Source organism: Poecile atricapillus, chromosome W (assembly GCF_030490865.1).
Source record: "Poecile atricapillus isolate bPoeAtr1 chromosome W, bPoeAtr1.hap1, whole genome shotgun sequence".
Lineage (NCBI taxonomy): Eukaryota > Metazoa > Chordata > Aves > Passeriformes > Paridae > Poecile > Poecile atricapillus.
In genome coordinates, this window is record NC_081288.1 from 83,446,571 (window position 1) to 83,467,046 (window position 20,476).

The 20,476-nt window shown below is 42.2% G+C and overlaps 2 protein-coding genes across 2 annotated transcripts in view; one reads left to right on the forward strand and one right to left on the reverse strand.

Annotated features, from left to right (window-relative positions):
• The window catches only part of LOC131592506 (skin secretory protein xP2-like), a 120,779-nt gene extending 106,811 nt beyond the window's left edge, over positions 1 to 13,968 (forward strand). Inside the window, exon 2 of the mRNA XM_058864068.1 lies at positions 8,919 to 13,968. Within this exon, the coding sequence (XP_058720051.1) occupies positions 10,138 to 11,394 (1,257 nt within the window). The 5' untranslated portion in view covers positions 8,919 to 10,137 and the 3' untranslated portion in view covers positions 11,395 to 13,968. The remainder of the gene's footprint in view (positions 1 to 8,918) is intronic.
• The window catches only part of LOC131592502 (mothers against decapentaplegic homolog 2-like), a 102,157-nt gene that overhangs the window by 67,114 nt on the left and 14,567 nt on the right, over positions 1 to 20,476 (reverse strand). The gene's annotated exons all lie outside the window — the stretch shown is intronic.

A 20,476-nucleotide genomic window follows, 5' to 3' on the forward strand; every position in this document is an offset into this window, starting at 1 on the left:
CACAGAATGTTCCTTCTCAGGGAAGTGCCAACTGCCCCTGGAGTAATTAGGTTCGTGAATGTACCCCTCAACTCAGGGGATGTGCGAGCGTTCAAGAAAAAGATGGGGCGATTGTTAGATGATTCGTTTGAAGTAGCTGAGAGATTGGATGAGTTTCTAAGTAGCAATATTTATACATATGAGGATCTCATGGCTATCCTGAGATCACTGTTTAGTCAAGAGGATGAGAAACAAAAACTCCAGGCCAAAATATTAGTGGCCGCAGTAAAAGAGGCTCAAAAACAAGAACAGGCACGGGGCAAATTTAAAACAGCGCCGAAAAAGCCGCAGGAGTCTCAAAAGGACGGCTCCGCCCCGCGGAAGGATTCCCCAGAATGTTTTTACTGTAAGAAAGTAGGACACATTCAGCGGAACTGCCGTCAGAAATTAAAAGATAAACAAGTATTTCAAGAAGATTAGAGAAGTCTTGGGCTCTTTCAGATGGGAATGGTAACAGCAAAAGAGCCCTTGATAAAATTAAAAGTAGGTCCCCATCGCCAAGAAATAGAATTTTTGGTTGACACGGGAGCTGAGAGAAGCACCCTGCAGAAATTACCCAGGGGATGCGTGGCAAGTAAAGAAAAAGTAGTTGTAATCGGTGCTAAGGGAGATCCCTTCAAAATTTCTGTAATAAAAGATGTGGAAATTGAGTCTCAAAATAAGATATGTCTAGGAAATTTATTATTAGTAGAAGAAGCTGATTGCAATTTATTGGGAAGAGATATGATTGTTGCATTAGGTATAAACATTGTTGTAAAGAATTCTGAATTAGTAATAAAGATATTCCATTTGACTCCAAAAGATGAAAGGGAAATTGATCCCAAAGTATGGCATTCGAAAGGGGAGGTGGGGAAATTAGATATTACCCCCATCAAAATTGAAATAGAAAACCCAAAGGATCCGATAAGGATCAAACAATATCCCATCCCGATAGAAGGGAGAAGAGGTTTGAAATTAGTAATTGATGACCTCCTTAGAGGAGGTACCCTCGAACCCTGCATGTCCCAACATAACACCCCCATCCTGGCAGTAAAGAAAGCGGATGGGAGCTTCCGACTGGTTCAGGATCTCAGGGCAGTAAATGCTAGAACCCGAACCAGGTTTCCGGTGGTGGCAAATCCTTATACTTTACTTAACAGACTCTCACCTGAGGATGTATGGTACAGTGTAATTAATCTAAAAGATGCATTCTGGACTTGTCCTTTGGATGAAGGGAGTAGGAATTTCTTTGCCTTTCAGTGGGAGGATCCTGACACGAACAGAAATCAACAGTTAAAGTGGACGGTCCTCCCCCAGGGATTCGTAGAATCACCAAATTTATTCGGACAGGCATTGGAACAATTACTTACTGAATTCATTCCGGAGGAAGGGACAAAGCTATTACAATACGTAGACGATTTATTAATTGCCGGAACAACAGAAGAACAGGTGAAAAAGAGTACAATTTCGTTGTTGAATTTTCTGGGAAAAAAGGGTTTGAAGGTATCAAAATCCAAACTGCAATTCACAGAGCCCGAGGTAAAATACCTTGGACATTGGATATCTCAGGGGAAAAAGAGATTGGACCCTGACAGAGTGGCCGGGATCCTCGTGCTCCCAGCCCCAAAAACAAAAAGACAAATCAGGCAATTTTTAGGGCTCCTGGGATATTGCAGACAGTGGATTGAAGGGTTCAGTGAAAAAGTAAAGTTTTTGTATGAAAGATTAAACACTGACAGATTGAAATGGACAATGCAAGATGAAACAAAATTTCAAGAATTAAAGAATGCCCTCATAACAGCTCCGGTATTAACCTTACCGGACACAAATAAAGAATTTCAGCTGTTTGTGGATGTAAGCGGACAAACAGCAAAGGGAGTCCTGACCCAGGAATGGGCAGGGAAAAGAAAGCCTATAGGATTTTTGTCAAAAATCCTAGACCCAGTCAGTCGAGGTTGGCCTACTTGCCTGCAAGCAATTGTGGCAGTAGCCTTACTGGTTAGTGAAGCCAAAAAGGTAACTTTTGGAGCCCCTGTGACAGTATTTACCCCACATGATGTAAGAAATATCTTACAACAAAAAGCAGAAAAATGGTTAACTGATTCCAGGCTTCTGAAGTATGAAGCCATGTTAATCAGCTCACCAGACTTAGAACTAAAAACAACTGCTGCACAGAACCCAGCACAATTTCTGTTTGGGGAACCCACAGGAGAGTTACTTCATAATTGTATTGAGACAGTAGAACTGCAAACGAAGGTAAGGCCTGATCTGGAGGATCAGGAACTGGAAGGAGGAGAAAAATGGTTCATTGATGGCTCCTCGAGAATGGTGGAGGGAAAACGAAAATCAGGTTATGCTATTATAGATGGCATAACAGGACAAATTATAGAATCAGGCCCTCTGAAAGCAAACTGGTCGGCTCAGGCCTGCGAGCTGTTTGCTCTCTTAAGAGCACTTCAGGGCCTGAAAGGGAGAAGGGGGACCATTTTCACAGACTCAAGGTATGCATTTGGAGTAGTGCATACCTTTGGAAAAATATGGGAAGAAAGGGGGTTGATCAACACAAAAGGAAAAGATCTAATACATGAAGAAATAATCAGGCAAATTCTAGAAGCAGTCAGAGAACCAAAAGAAATATCAGTTGTTCATGTAAGGGGACACCAAACGGGGTGACAGTTCCATACAAGGGGAAACAATTTAGCGGACAAAGAAGCTAAACGAGCTGCTTTGTTGATGGTAAGTATTCCTGAGATAACTCCGGGAAAACCACCAGAAGTCTCCCTGCTTCCGTCCGAGAAGGAGCTGGAAGATTTCAAAAAGGTAGGAGGTTACCAGAGAGAAGGGAAATGGTGGTTACCCGACGGGAGGGAGCTAGTCCCGAAGGGGGTAGCAAAGGGAATACTTAAAAGGCTACACGAACAAACGCATTGGGGGACCAGGGCATTGGCGGAACAATTTTTAAAATTTTTCGGGTGTAAAGGAATTTTCGAACTCGCAAAACAAGAGGTGCAGGGCTGTGTGATATGCCAGAAAGTAAATCGATCAAATTTTAAACAATCAAATTGGGGAGGTCGGCCACTCTCGTACCGACCGTTCGAAAGAATTCAAGTAGACTTCACGGAATTGCCAAAAATCGGTAGGAATAAATTCTTATTAGTGATAGTGGATAAGCTGACACATTGGGTGGAAGCTTTTCCCAGGACAAAAGCAACGGCTCAAACAGTATCTAAGATTCTACTTGAAGGAATAATTCCAAGATATGGGATTGTAGACCATATCGACTCTGATCAAGGTACTCATTTTACCTCAAAAATTATTAAACAATTATCGGAAGCATTAGGAATTAGGTGGCAATATCACACTCCCTGGCATCCTCAAAGTTCAGGACAGGTAGAAAGAATGAATCAGACTCTAAAATCACAACTATCAAAATTAATTATTGAAACAAAAATGCCCTGGACCAAATGTCTCCCCTTGGCATTGCTGAATATCAGAACGATGCCACATTCTGAAACAGGCTTGTCCCCGTTCGAGATGCTATATGGAATGCCATATAAGCACGGGATGCCGGTGGCACATCCCCGAATTGAGGATGTGCAACTGCAATCCTATCTCATTTCTATAAATAAAAACTTACAGGAATTGAGGAAAAGAGGACTGATTCCTCAGAGCACGCCTCTCGGATTCCCCATCCACAAAATCCAACCAGGAGATCGGGTCCTGATCAAGACGTGGAGGGAGATTCCCCTGAGCCCTCATTGGGAAGGCCCGTTCCTCGTCCTCCTGACAACGGACACCGCTGTGCGAACGGCCGAGAAAGGTTGGACTCACTCCTCTCGAGTGAAGAAAATCACAGATCACGGTTCAACCGAGCGGGAAATTACTACCCCCCCAGGAGATTTGAAGATCAAACTCCGGCGACAACACAAATGAGTGGAGATCGGATAAGTTGTGTCAATGTTGATTGTTATTGCTTTCCTTTTATCCATTTTAAATGTGCTTATTGTAAGCAAATTTGGGTTGCTCACTGTTTGATGGGACGTAAACCAAGAGGTTTATGTACAAAGTGTTTTGAAAAGGAATTACAGCAGACAGACAGATTCTTAATACTTGCTGCCGAGGTGGGCCTGCTGGAACCGGACTCTCCTGAGTGGCTCCTGTTTTACCGAAACGGTCTAGGGGGTCAGCTTGACTGCAAGGCAGAACCCTTAGTAGTCGAGTGCCGGCAAACAATAAAAGTTCCGTGCAGATTTGACACGGTTAAAGCGTCCCGGTGGGCGGTCTTTAAGCGAAGATTTGCCATCAGAACATCAAGGGCCCCTGAAGATAGTCTTTGCTGCCAAGAAGATGGTTTACCCCGCCGTATGCTTATATACGGGCGAAGGGCAAGGCAGAGAGATGAAGTGGTGGGGAATCCTGATGTTCCTGAGCCTAGTCACGTGCTCGACCAAGGGGTTAGACCCCGAGGTGCCCCCGGGGATGAACCCCACGGGGAAGTGTGAGCAGTGTCAAACTGCCACAAGAACCGAGACACTAGCCGTTTGTCCTCCAGAACTGCACGAAGAAATATGCTGGCTAAATGACACCCGATTAAAATTGTACAAATTAAAAGAGAAAATTGAGTGTTCCAATCCGGGAGCAAGTATTACAGAAAATCAAATTCGGAACTGGGAGGAACAAAAAGTTAAATTAATCACCTCCGACCAAAAAGAGAACTAAAAGGGGTTCCCTCAATCTCAGTCTGCGGGCAGTGTAATAAGGCTGTCTGGATTGGGGGAAGGAGACAATCCATTTTTGTAGCATATCATCGAGTTAACCCTATTTGTTACAATAAAGCAACTGTAAAGCCGTGTTCCGTGGGGGGGGGGGAAATGTACTGGGAGGGAAGAAACTTAAAACATGAAACTAAAGTGCCATTGAATAATGATCCTATAATCCTAATTTGAGACCAGGCACATGTTAGCACAAGAAAATAAAGAAGGTACGGAGGAATACTAGTATTCCTCTCCAAATAATAATAAAATACGAATTTTTAATAGGATAAATTATTAGGTGGGGGACTGTAATAAATTATGTGTAAATAAAAATTCGTAAAGTTATATAAATAAGATGTATATGTTAAAATAATAAAAACCAAAGATGTGTATGTAAAAAAGAAAGAAACCTTTCTCCCAAACCTGGCTGGGAGCTCTTCTCCGAAAGAAAAAAGATTGTAGCCAACACCCAGATAAGAAACATTAACTCGGAAAATAGGCAGGATGGGAGCCATCAAAGACAACAAAAGGACTAGCTCGGGGGAGGAACCCAACTCCGGACCTGACCAACGTCTCTGCAGACCTCGGTTGTGAAACAATCAAAGTCGACAAAGACAAGCCTCAGAAAAAGTATCCGCTGCTAGTCCTGAATCGCCCACCTGCCAGACCAGTGTTGAAGATACAATCACTGGAAACAAAGGGGGAAACTCCGCCGAGATTTCCATCGGCACCAACCCCGGATCACACCACTTCTGCCTTGATAACCCAAAATTAAAATACATACAGAGTCTCTTTACATATGAGGAGACTCTGTCCGGACACAAGTTAGGTCTATTCTTCCAAGCCAGGAAATCTATTCACCAAACAATCAAGAACACTTGGTGAATGGAGCCGGCTTGGAATTTTAGCCTGAGGACTTAAAAATCCTATAAAACCCCAAGCCTGAGAGCGCTCAGACGTGGACTTGGGAAACCTACACCTCGGGTGTAGGTCCTGTCCACCCAGCGCTGCGCTGATCATTTTTATTGTGGTTTTTCTCTCTGTTTTTTCCTATGTTGTTTATTAATAAATTTCTCTTTGATTTTATCCCAAAATTGCCTTTGCATTTATAACAGCAGCCATTTTGTTCTTCCGCCCCCTCCACAGGCTTGGAAGGGTGCCCAACCCTCCCTCTATCAGTTCTCACCCTGTAGCCCGCTGTTTAACCGTCTCATTAAGTCCAAAATAAATTTCCAAGGCTTTATAACTTTTATCACACTTTCGTTCCCTCTGGAGGCTGCCCTAAGTATTAACTGATCAGTTCATTCCCATATATTTATATCAAGGGCAGCCTCTCTGGCTGCATCCAAATCATGGTTCTTTGCCCATGTTATTAAAACTAACAATGCATCTTTATCATATTCTACCTGCTATTCTTGTAAAAGAAGCAACCATACATTCAAAACTGGATGAGGTTGTACTGAGAGCCATCCTCCCATAGCTCTTGCGATTGTTCTCTTCTATTTTTAAGGGTAAGTCCAAAAAAATTATGGATTTTGAGTGGTTTTTCCCCACAAACCACTCTCCTTGCTGTAAATTTTAGATGGCTTTTTCCGCACGCCTCTTATTTCTAGCTTTCTACTGTAGATCGGGCTCTACTCACCTGTTTTTTCCAGCTTTCTTCTGTTCTGGACAGGCTCTACATGCTCTGTCTCCGCTCTGCTTATGGAAATGGCTGCATCTTCACATGGCTTCACTATGCATTATGTACCGGTTGTGAGTTGGGAGACAGAATCTATGACTCAAATCCTCTTGCTCATAAGACGAAATATCCTGGTTTATTGTTCAGAACTCATATAGTCAATTCAAAACTCCCAGGCTTAGATAGCTCATTGGCTGGGATCTCTCTCCGCCCAGATCTCTGGCTAGTGGTGTGCTTGCAACTAAGCTTGAATGGGGATGGCTGAGGGTCCCCTGTAACTTATCCAGACACTTGTTCTGGCATGAACTAGGCTAGCCGAATTGGATTTATGTTGTGGTCAGATTTACCTTGTCCAGTAAAGCCAGATGGACTGTGACAATACTGAGACATAAAAATAGATATGTATATATATATAAAATAGCCTTTGTCTTGTCCCAATTGGGTGCCAAAAAGGACTGCAGTGGGCTGATCTCAGCTGGACACCAGGTGCCCACTAAGCTGCTCTCACTCCCCTTCCCAGCTGGACAGGGGAGACAAAATAAGAAGGAAAACAACTCATAGGTTTAGATTAAGCCATTTACTAAAGCAAAAGTTTGCACATGTGCAAGCAAAGACAAAAAAAAAATATTTTATTCCCTACTTCTCATCAGCAAGTTATGTCTAGCCACTTCCCAGGAAGCAGGGCTTCAGCACAGGTAGCAGTTGCTCTGGAAGACAAACACTCTAAATAACAAATGCCCCCTGTTTCCTCAGCTTTTATATCTGACTTGACAACATATGGTATGGAATATCCCATTGGTCAATTTGGGTCAGCATTATATTTTTAAAACTAACATAGCATGTTTGCTGACTATATTATATATATTATATATATATTATATATATAATATATATAAAATATATATAAAATATAATATATATGCATTATATACATTATATGCAATACATACTATATACATATACTATATATACTATATATTACATTGCATTATATTACATTATGTGTTTTTGCTAAGGCAAGAATCAAGAAAGCAACTTAGTAGCCAAGGTGTTTAACTACAGGACCCTGCTCTCCTCAGGCCCAGAACAGAACACAGGACCCCATATTTGATACTGTTGACAGAAAATTGACTATGCAGGGGACACCTGTAGAACAAGAATCAAAATCTATTTCCTGAGCTTCACTGCCTAGAGGTAGACAGAAAGGACGTATTAAAATCACAGACAAGCCCTGGAGTCTTCAAGAATCTTGCTCACAATCCACACCCAGAACATGCATCTGAAGATGATACCCACAAGTGCTCTTGCCTCACATGCAAGGGCTTAACAGTTAAAGCAGTTTCCCAGGACATCCAACAATTTCATTTCCTCACTCCACCTAGCAGGAGTCATTTGCCCTCTGCTGAGGTAGCAGTCACCCTGCTCTCTCTCTCTCTATCCTATTGCAGCCAAAAAGATGAGTTTCAAAGGCTTGAGGAATATTAGCATTTAAATAAACAGTTATATATCTTCTTGCTGGAAGGAGAACTGTTTAAATCCTTATTGTAATTGCTGTGGTTGTTGGTCAAAACACTGAAGGTTTCCCACATGATGAAAGACACACTGACACTGGGCTCGAGTACAAACCTCTTATCATTAAACAGACTATTACAGCATTTTTAAAATGGCTGCCACCAATGCAGCCTGCGACAGGTACAAAGACTTATATTTTCTTACCACATTCACCTAATTTGAGATGCATAGGTGACAGCAAAACATTGATTTTTCATTACTAACTGTGCTTAGACAAAGCATCAGTCTGCAAGACAGGTACATGGGACAAGCAGAACATTAGACACTCAAAATTTAAATACAAAGGTGTGGATAGGATTTCCGAGCCTGAGAGAGTTTCGGCCTGTCAGGGGCTCAACTGTTCCCGGGGAAAAGTTCCTGGGAACAGTTTCTCTCCAGGATTGTGTTATTGTAAATAGATAATATTTCTCAAAACAATACTGAACAGATGTTCTTGGTGTGTTTTCTCTGGTCCCACCAATGGGACCAAAGAGGATGTTGTTTCGTCTACCAATTGGTAACCTGGTTGGAAAAACTTTATAAGGGTTGAGAAAACCCCAAAATAAAGGCTTTAGCCTCACGAAGCAGCTGGTGTATGTGTCAGATTATCTGAAGAACCCTCAATATATCGTGTCCATCAGTGACACAAAGGAACTAAAAAGGTATTCTCATTATTAACTTTCTGGAATTCATCAGTATGGACACACTTGAATTCTTTCCATGATATGGCTGTTATGTTTATATTCAAGTTCCCCCCCCCCCCCCATCACAGAAGAGATTTATTACAGAAAGACAGTAAAGAATAATCAATAAGCTTTGGTGATTAGTATGGATGCTAAATATGAGCAAAAGCAGGGAGCACAGTGCTTGTGGAAAAGCAGGCCGCATAATATTCTCAATCTCACCTGAGAAAGTGGCCTGGGAAATCATAAGGAGGAATTAAAACAATCCTCAGAGATAGAAGACAGCCTTGCAGGTGCTTTTTGTCAGTTTCTTGTTTTCTTGCAAGAGAAGGTCAAGGGGTGGTGTACCCCACTGACCAATGATGGTGATGTGCTAGTTTACTAACCAATAAGAGTTTTACCTTTCTGTACTCTCACATATTGGTCTATAAAAGAAGATCTGAGGTAATAAACCTTGGAGGAACTCTCCTGTTCAACTCACAAGAGAGTCTGTGTCATTCTTTTCGCTGTTCCCAATAGAGCAACAGATTAGAGGCTGCACTGCTGTAGTCTTACACTAATACAACAAGGTTCACAAGCCAATCTTGCAAAACGTAGTTGGAGTCCATGAAATCAACATTTGAGTTATCTATTAAATGGAAAAAGACTTCAACCAAACACCTGAGAATCAAACATTGTTTCAAACACAACTTTCCATGGCACAAAGTGGCAGGATTCCATGCCAGTTGTCAGCCTTTCTTCCTGTACAAAATTGTGAAACTACAGCATGAGGTACAATTATTTCAAATACCAGAGGAACATGATTTGTACCCTCCCACAAAACTAAGAGGAAGTGAAGACCAGCTCTGGGATGTAATTTGCCAGTTCAACTAAACAGTAACTTTAAAATTGCACATTTAAGCAAAACCTAGAGTATGTTTCTTGTTGCCCTGAAAACTCAGTTTTTCAATCTGGTTGACATAGTTGCTAAAGACTTTCCCAGGACTGTAACTGTAAACATAGATATGTATATATTCGATGGAGATCTCTCACAGCCAGTATGGTTGGGAAGGTGTTATCCTGACTATCCAATCCCTGGCCGTGGTCAGAAACCTATAAATTCTGAGAGAAAAAAGAAATCTCTCTCCTAACTTCACCACACCTCGAGCTGTATCCAGGTGACTCATTTCGTATCCAGCAGCAACATCTGGTGACCCCCAATGTGTGTTGCAGGTGACGGTTGTAGGGCACTCTCTGGCCCTGGGCCATAGCTGCTTTTGGGATTTCTACTGCAGAGGCCCTGGTTCTGGGGGTGTGGCGTGCTGTCTTTGATTAGAAATGGATTGATGTTTTGGATGCTGACTTTCAGCGGTTGTATGCTTATGGGAGAGCTGAAGGTTTTTTTCCTGTGGTTGAAGCATTTTTTTCGAAGCCGGTTAGAGACACGTTAGGCAATTGCCTGATCTGGGCTATGGTAGTGGCTTACGACTCCCACCTAGCCCTGCTGCTGCAGATCTGGTGGCAGTGTGACCGCACTCTGAACAGCTGCGCATCCCCTTCTGCCGGATCGGTAGCCGCTTTCTCCAACCTGGATGAGAGGGATGGCTCTGACTCCAGTTGTGGGAGCAGGGCGGAGCTCTCCCTCTCCCCCGGTGACACGGAGCCGGGGGGCAGCTGTGTCTCGGGTTCCGAGGTCAGCTCCCCCAAGGTTGCCGGGAGCCCCGGTGGGTTGGATCCCGGCCAGCAGGCCGTCGGGGGCACCGCAGAGCTGATGGGTATGACCCCGCCTCGCCCGGCATCCCAGCTGCATAAGCCTGGGGCAGGGTCGCCGCCTTTGTGTGCCTTCCCGGTGCAGACTGATGAGGGGCTGCCTGAACGGGGGGCAGTGCGGCCCCTGAGGGAGGCGTCGGGGACGGTCCCATGTCCCTGTTGTGGCTGGGCTGTGCCGTACCCCGCGATGGGGGACAGGACGGGCCCAAGCTCCGTGCTGGTGGCCGCGCACACACATGCTGTTCCAGTGGAGGAGGGCTCGGCGCTGCTCCGCACAGAGCGGCCGGCACCGATTCTTGGGTTTTGCGCCCCCAAGGAAACTCTGTTAGGGGCGATTCCGAGCGCTGCTCCTCCCGCCCCGGATTTGTGGGGCGTGGGGACGGGTGCTGCAAGTGGTGCGAACGCCGGGCCAGCTTCTTTACCTGTGCCTTGGTCCCTCCCTGCACTGGGGGTGGGCCACAGCGAGCTGGCTCCACCCCACCCCACCTCAGGTTCCTGGACTTTGCCCAAGCCTGCGGCTAGAGAGGGGGCACCCCTTCCGCCTCCTATGGCTGCGGCGGATTGGGGTCCTGCGCTGTTTACAATTGGCTCGGGGGGTGATGCCGTGGGGGCAAAGCCGGTGGCCTCCACAGGAAAAGGGTCCCAGGCTGCAGGAGCCTCTCGGGCTGGCCTGTGGACTTTGCCCCCCTGTCAGATGACTGTGCAGCCGCAGGATAAGGCACAATTTTGGGGCACTGTGAAGGCTAAGGTTGATGAGGTAGCTGGCTGTGATTCTGGGCACAGCCCCCTGGACAGCGGGGATGGGTCCTCTGGTTCTGCTGGTGTTACAGCGGCTGTGGCGCCAGATGCTGTTGTGGGGTCTTCTGGCAAGGTGCCTGGCCCTGTCTTGGGGGACTCCGTGAGACAAGATGCAGCAAGCGAGTCCAACATCAAGAGGTGCAATTTGTGCATTCAGTGAAGACACTGAATGATGTCCAGAAATTGGTAGGTGTCGTTACATGGTTGCGTCCCTATTTGGACTGACCATGATACAACTGTCTCCCTTGTTTGGTCTGTTAAAGGGAGACTCTGATTTAAAGTCACCTCAGACACTGACCCCAGAGGCACAACAGGTGCTGGAGGAGGTTCGGCGAGCAGTTTCTGCTCGTCAGGTTTATCGCATTGACCCTTCCATTGATGTTGCTGTTTTCATTACCACTCCAGATTTACATCCCACAGGTATCATTGGCCAATGGAATGATGAGTGGTCCGATCCCTTGCATGTCCTGGAATAGGTTTTCCTGCCCCATCAGCTGCAGAAGATGGCAACTTCACTGTTTGAGCTGATAGCCCATTTTGATAATCAAATGCCGCAACGGTGTTTGCAATTGAGGGATGTGGATCCTGCAAAGATTATGCTCCCGGTACCACGGGAGGACTTTGGAGCTTTGCGAACACTATTTCCATGCAAAGTGCTCTGGAGAATTTTTCTGGGCAGATCACCTATCATCTGCCCAGTCACAAGCTATTGCCAGTGGCAAACTTCACTGACCTTTCTTTGTGGCCCAAACATAGTCAGGAGCCTGTGCAAGGATCCACTGCCTTTACTGATGGTTCAGGGAGGACTGGAAAGGTCATTGCTACCTGGAAGGATGGATCTGAGTGGCAGGTTTTGGAGAGTCGGGAGGTTGGGTCAGCCCAATTGGTGGAATTACGGGCTGCTGTCATGGCATTTCAGAAGTTTTCCCAGGCACCTTTCAATTTGGTCACAGATTCCGCCTCCGTGACCAAATTGAGAGTCATCGAATGGATAGGCCATTGGATGATAACTCGGATGCGGATGACGTGGGTGATCACCCCAATGGCCCATCCACAAGCAGGTGTTGATGCTAGACACATTTTCACTTTTATTTTTTTTGTAATAACAAAAGGGTGAGATTTCACCCTGAAATTACAGCCTTCTGATTGTATGAAGCATTGTTTATTTTTCCTATTATTTTTCCTTTTGATTGTTTAGAATGTTGTTAGCTTCTTTGTTCATTTTCTTTTCTTTTTCTTTTTTTAAAAAACAAAAAGGGTGACATGTCACCCTGAAAACTCAGTTTTTCGATCTGGTTGACATAGTTGCTAAAGACTTTCCCAGGACAGTAATTGTAAACATAGATATGTATATATTCTTTCTGATACACATCTTTTGATGGACATCTCTCACGGCCAGTATGGTTGGGAAGGTGTTATCCTGATTATCCAATCCCTGGCTGTGGTCAGAAACCTATAAATTCTGAGAGAAAAAGTATATCTCTCTCCTTCCTTCACCACACCTCGAGATGTGTCCGTGTGACTCATTTCGTGTCCAGCAGCAACAGCTTCTTCTGCATCAGGCTTTTCTCCATCCAATACCCAAGAAAAGGCAACCCAAGCATCCAAAGAAATGGTCAGTTTATCTACAATTACAGGAAAATTCTAAGTGAAAATTTTCAATTCCTGACCTACTAAAATTTGCTTGTAGATTTCAGAATAAAAAGCCACAATTTATGGAATCGTTAAACAAGTATTAAACAAGACATGGGAAGGTACTTTTTATTAAAATAGCAAGTATAGATTACAAGCAGGATTAAATCAGTAAGGGAGCCTATTAACTAGCTATTTGTGTTCAAAGCTGCAGCAGTAAAAGAACTGTAGTATGTTGTTTATCCTAGAAAATCTTTGTAAGCTAACTGCCTGAGCAATACAACCAGGAAGGGTTGTTTTCTGTAAAATTGCTCTGGTTGTCATAAAATACTCACACCAGTAAAAACAGCACTCAGGTGTTTTGTTACAGTACCAAGTAAACTAAATTGGGTAACTTCTACAGAAGAAAAATATAATGAGGAAATGAATCTTTGTCACACTGAATAGCTGGCCTGATATAAAGGCAAATTACCACAGTAAACCAGGGAATAGTTTAAAATTGACTGAAGCCAACTATGGCCTTCATTTCATTACTGGAGGGAAAATAAGTACTATTTATGAGACAATTTGGGGCTTGGTATTGACAATAAAGCACAGTCAACATTTTTCTTGAGTGACTAATACATCTTCTTAATGACAGCATGAAGTGCCAGATACAGATATTATTCTAACAAGTTAGAGCTTTATACCAGGATTCACTGAGCAGGTAAGTCATTAAAGTAATCACAAGTATCTCTTTTTCATTTGCTTAAAACTCAACAGTCCTAGCATCAGTTGTTAATCTGACAAACAATAAATGACATATAAAAATCAAGCAAGCTTTAACACTTCTTTTTGATTCTGATTCTTCTTGCTTACTATTAAGACAATCCTCATGAGGAGCAACAGTAACTTGAACTTGCACAAATTCCAACATATTTTCACCCATAAACTTGCTTTCCACATCACTGATACTCCAATGGGAATAATACCTTAAACTTATTGCCTAAATAAATAATACAGCTTATATCACTGAGGTGAAGAAATTGCATTATCATACGCCTTATAGAAAATCATTTCAATTTATAGACTGGAAAATGTCAGCAAATTAAAAACTTGTAAGGTTACCTGAGAAAAAGCAGCAGAGACAAGGCCAGAATCCACATCCCCTGAGCCTTTATCCAGTGCTCCAGTTAGTATACAATATAGTCTCCAAAATTCAATGGCTTTTTTTCCTCCTGACTTGAGAGACAAGCTCCTTTGAACTATACAGCATTTTGCTATTGGCTAAGTATCTTGTACATTTATATTCTTACATGTTGACCTACCTCAAAAGACATGCTGGTACTTTCTGCTTGGCACACCAACTCTAACAAATTATGTGGCTAAGTCACATGGCTACCTGAATTGTGCAAGTTTAAAACTGGTAGCCCTAAGTATCTTTAATACTCTAAGACTTCCTTTTTCAGGATGACATCATTATAAGATGCTGTAACCTGAACTATGTCTACACTAAAGCTTAACCTTAGTTATAGAATTCAGTCCTCATCACGAGCTGTGCAACAAACCAAGTTATCAGCTATATTTTAGTATTTATAATTAAAATTCAATTACACTTAAACACAATTGCTATTTTTAACTTCAATCAACACTGTTAGAAGGCTAGAAAACTTAAATCTTCAAATTAATCTTCTAAAGAATGACTGATTTGCAAGGCCCTAACTGCTGTAATACACAGTGTCTGGGCAGTGCCCTACTGATTGTCATGAGGTGGCTTTACCTTTAAGATAGCTTTGGGAGCTAAGGAAGTTGAAGCTGCGGGTGGCTGATGGGAGTCTTTCCTCCTGACCAATTATCAGTCATTTCTAAGAATTGACAGCAGTTTTGACCATTAAAAAGTTAAGTCAACCTGTGAACACCTCCTTAAGGTGTAAAGTCAGAGCACTCTTGTCCTCTTTGTTTCTTGGCTGTGAAAGGTAACAGAGCTCTGGCTAGCCTCCTGTTCCCTGCCCAGGCCATGAGGCCCGGGTTGGGGCTGGGCTGGGCCCAGCGGCTCCCGGCCGGGAGATAAGGGCCTGCGGGGCTTGCCCTGGGCTCTGGCCGGGCCAGGCCGGTCCCTGGCTCGGCTGCAGTTTTTGCCGTGACGGAATTCACCAGAGACTGCCGAGTAAAGAAAGGAAAAAAAAAAGCTCTTGACCTGCGGCAGGCTGAGACAGCGACCACACTCTCCAGAGCAGCCATGAAGAATCTTTTATCAAAGACAGCTCCAGCTCCTGCTCTGGCAGAGATCACAGAACCATCTACAAAGCCTGGGCAAGATTTTAACCCTTTCATTACCCAGATGAGACTTGCAGATTAATCCTTTTATCCAGAGAGAGAAAAAGAGAGTAATCAACATGTAAAGAGCCTTTATAAACTATCAGAGACAGTAAAGAAAAGAATTAAGCTTCAGAAAAGGTAGAGAATAGGGAGATGCTTTATAAGCTGAAATATTTTTCTGTTAAGGCTATGGAGATGAACAATAGGGTCTTGAAAAAACTCCTTTAATTCATGACAGAGTATATAGGGAGGAATAGAGTGTTCAAAGTTTGGATTTTGAGCAAAAGGTGGAGTAATTGTGATACAGTGAGGTGCTGGAACAGAGTGGAATAGAGTAATAGTTGAAGATTTGAGGCCTTGAGAGCCAATGAGAAAACTGTTTCCAGGGAAGCTCACAGAAACAGATGAAGAGAACTTTTGCCTTTGAATAACTCATCCTTAAAATGACATCCCTAGACTCATGGCCCATACACACCTCAGAGTGATGTGAAATGGGAGGAGAAAATCTGATGACAGATTTCCAGGCAGCTGGCATCAGGGCAATAGAAAACTATAACAGAAATAGTTTTCTTGTGAAAAACTCCATAGATTAGCAGAAGGAGACTTCTGTTTCTCTACAAAGACTGATGAAAAGACTGTAGCAGGAATTGGGACTGTTTTAACCACCAAAGTTCCAAAGTTTTTGTCTCTATGTTGTCATGTGAACAAAGGAATGGTGGGTAGTAGGGGATAAAAAGGGTTTTCTGAAAGTTTATTCTGGTGTTCTTATTCTTGTAGTTTGTTAATAAACCTTCTTTATTCTTTTTTAAGTTTTAATCCTGTTTTGCTCTTGTTCTAATCCATATCTCACAGCAGGAAATAAGTAATTTTTTTAGTTACTGCTTTAAAACCATGACACTGATGCACATACATTTTTCTGTATATAGATATCAAAATTACTTGGGTTGAAAAGGACCTTAAGGCCATCTAGCCCCAACCCCCCCTGCCATGGGCAGGGACACCTTTCACTAGACCAGGTTGCTCAAAGCCCTATCCAACCTGGCCTTGAACACTTACAGTGAGGGTGCAGACACAACTTCTCTGGGCAACCTGTGCCAGTGCCTCATTACCCTCACAGTCAAGAATTTCTTTCCAATATCTAATCTAACCCCACCCTCTGTCAGTTTGAAGCCATTCCCTCTTGCTCTATCACTCCATGCCCTTGTCCAAGGTCTCTCTCCAGCTCCCATGTAGCCCCTTGAGGTACTGGAAAGTTGCTATAATGTCTCCCCAGAGAGAGGGAGATATATCAGAATATATCAGAAGGGTCCTGCTGCTTATCAGCCGTTCAAGTAGGAAGTGTTGGTAGAAGAAAAATATGCTATTAAAAATCCTGCATCCTACACTACATATGAAATACACTGAAACTATGAAACAAATAGGAGAAAGCAAACCATTTAACTTTAGGCTATAATGTGGAAGTTATGTAGAAAGGGTTAAGGGAAAAACAAAATTTAACTTCTTAGCTTGTTCTGCTTCGACCATTCACTGCACTCTGCTACACCCCCATCCATGATGTCTCCTCTCTATGAACAAGGACCTCAAGACTGTTGACCAGTTCACAAAAAAATTTTACTAAAAAATGCTTTTTACTAAGAAATTACTGTTTTCACAAAAGGCTTCAAAAAGGAATTTTTTCAAGTCTGTTTCTAAAGACAAGCACCACAGACATACAGTTAGTTATCTAACTCCTTCCCTGAATAAGCATTTTAAAAAAAAATAACAAATCGGGAATACTAATGCCAGAAAAGGTGATATTTCCATGTGGTTAGTTTGTCTGAACAGATTGTTTTTTTTTCACCAGCTCAAAAGAATTTGAGAAATTTGTGAGTGACCACCAGTTCTCATTTTTAAGTTTAATTTGGTAATGAAACATGAACTAAATTGATTTTTAAGACAGTTTTTTAGTTAAAAGAAATGCATAAGAGTAGTTTGCAAACAGATGCAGGAAATCTCATAACACTGTCTTATTGATTGCTAATATCAAGCTTAGAAATTAAGTTTCATAGAGACTTGAAATCAAACCTGACATGAATTTTTATTTCCCATTGTATGTTCATATAGCATCTAAAAAATATTCTGCAACCTAGAGTTTGAATATGTCATTTTACACATATGTAATTAGGGCCAGAGGAAGTCAGGAAGTTACACAGTAAGCTGCCATAGGAGTACATACACATAAGGCCAACTCCAAGATGAAGACATGTCACACACAACAGGAAGCTACTGCAAAGCACACCATCACTCTGTCCTTACTGCCCTGTGGAAACCAAAGCCTGGTGCAACACACTTAGAAAGCACCAAGAACTTTCTTTAGTCTTTTACAGAGAACATAGAGACAAAGTTGAACTCCCACCATAATTACAGAACTGAGAAAAGGAAGGACAATTTGATCCTCCTGCTATACATTTCCAGTTAACACAGACAAAGTCTTCACAGCACCAGCTATCATAAGGATGATGAGGGGATTTTGAAGCTTATTTTGGCCAACACTCCCCAAAATATCAACTATCTCTTGCCATATTTCCAGGAAAGATCTCTCTGGCTTTCTTCTAAAGCATTTAAATTGAAATTTCAATAAGAGAAAAATCACAGGGAGCTCTGTTTCATCCTCAGTAATCCTGTCATAAAAAGGAGTCAGTTTATAAACAAACTATTTACAAGCACATTCTTCTTGTAACCTCAGCAATAAAAATAGTATATTCTGATGCACTGTTTAAATAACTATACTTGTTTTAGAAAGCTTAAGATGTTCAACTATGGTCTTCAAAAATTCACAGAACCAATTTACAGCTAAGTGAATGCATCCAGACTGAGATATGGTATATGCCATGAGAACGTTCTTCATACATAGCAACTCTCAACTTGTGAGCTATGATTAAGAATCAATGTCCATCCCCAACTTGAATAGTGAATTAGCTCTGCTACAAACTAGCAGGCAGTGCCAAGTTCTGCTTCTGGGAAAATAGACTTCACCTCTGTCTGGATAGCAATGTTATTTTAGGATCTACTGTGTCAATCCAACTGCCTGCTGTTGTCCCCTCACCTAACGCACTCATAGCTTAGCAGCAGATGTTGGGAACTCTCCTAAAACAGTTTCCAGAGGAACTTTCCCTTCCTCCCAGTGTAATTGTTGAAACCATCCGTTTCCTATGGCTTTAACCTGTATTGCTATACTCTGAAGCAACCTATTTTGGGGAACGATATTAAAACTTGAAAACAAACTATTCTAAAAGCCACATTAGCTTGACACCTCTGCCCTACTGGTGATCAAAAGCATCCCTAAAACTAGGTTATTGCCTGCAGCTATGTGATCACTTTCCTGATGTGAGAAACAATGCTCACTTTTAAAATTTTAAAGGTTTATTAAACCTTAACAAAATACAACAAAAGACTGAATAAGGAGAAAGAGTAGTGCTAGGAGTCTCTGTGACCAGCAGCCACATGCTAGTCTACAAAATGGATGCTTTGCCTTTTATACTCCTAGCCCCTCCCAAAGTCCTGTCAATCAACTCCTTCTTTGCCATCTATTGGTGGAGATCACTGTCTTACATCTTGATTGGAGGTCAGATGTTGCCATAGTAACAAGCCAGCCCTCCACAAATGCCCCTACCAAGGCCATGCATGACAACAATACAAGGGGGAGGGGAAAGAGGACTATGGGAGGACATATCACAATAACATAACTATACATGAATAAAACTTCTCTTAACATACACATAATAGTAATTCCTTAATTGTGAGAGCCAACTATCGCATTGCTCATCTGTAACACTGATAAATATTCCCAAGGAATTAAAGAAAACATGGTAACAAGTAGCACAGGTTATATTCAAGAAAAACTGTGCCCTATACACCTAAATTAGAATTTATTTTTTTTTTTCAGTTATGAGAAGAAAAGGCGTCAAAATGTTATAATTTTTTAAAATTTTTTTGTTCTGAAACAGCAGTTCCAAGTTTTCCCATCTTTGCCTAATTTACTTCTGCTGTTAACTCCTTTGTAGACGCTGTGATCAGCATTAAAGTTCCATGTATGGAGGCTCATATTAACTAATAAAGAGAGTGAGCATTCAGAAAACAATTTTAACATGTACCATAAGCTATGCCTAGGCTGCTTATCCTTAGTGCCAACTCACTGCAGGGAATGAAAAAAAGGGCTGCAGGACAAGCAAGCAAAGGAATAACATTAGTATACTAGAGAAATTCATAATTTCTTTAGAAAATCTTGACCATGTAAAATGGTCTTGCTTTCACATGTTTGATGAACTTTCACCAGATTCTGCAGTTTTAGTAGTAATACTTCATATAAAATAAATCCCTAATACAGTCATCACATTATACAAATGTTTGCATGGAAGCAGAACTCAACCTGTGATATGGATGTACCCAGTTACAGCTCAGGAAGGACACAGTCAGTTCTGCACTAGGTTTCAGACGTATGCTCTAGAGGAACACAGGACATCATGGAGTCTAAACTCAATGCTTCCCTTCGACTAATTTTTTTTCAGTTTTAAAAGCATAGGAGCTACAACATTCCAGGCCAACATTATCCCAAACCTGCCCCAACTAAACTCTTATTAGTTGTATGTTATCAGGCATTTTACAAAAGCAACTGCATTTGGCAAGTCTATTTAAAAGAAGCAAGAAGGCATGAAGTATATCTATACTCTTTTAATGACAGAAAAGCCTCACAGCTGATCACACCAAAATACCGAGATGATGAAACTAGCTATTTGTTTGCCTGCTTTGGATTCCTATACTCTGTACTGTCATCACTGAAAGAACTTTTAAATAATAAAGATAGACTGTGAATATGCCATTTGACTATTCACTATGCGGCATGGTTTGGTTTGTTAAAGGCTTGGATTTCAGCTACCACTAATTACAAAATATTTATGGACAGGGCTTTGAGCAATCTTGCTTAGTTCGTGGAAGGTATCCCTGCCCATGTCAGGGAGGTTCAAACTAGGTCATCATTAAGGTCGCTTCCAACTCAAACCATTCTATGATTCTGTGATTCTATTTCAACAGAACAATCCATGATAATAAGGAAGAAACTGCTCCATTAGAAGACTCATATAAATGGTGAACTCACATGCCAACATTTAGTTTCAAGATACTCAGGGATTATATGATTAAAATCCCACTGGCTTGTTGGGAGGATTCAGCAAGATAACTACAAATTACTTAGAGGGCTAGTGTCAAAAGGTCCTCTGTACTTATTTAGCCTCTGCTCTAGATTACTGACCCACTTATGAAGAGCTAAGCATCCC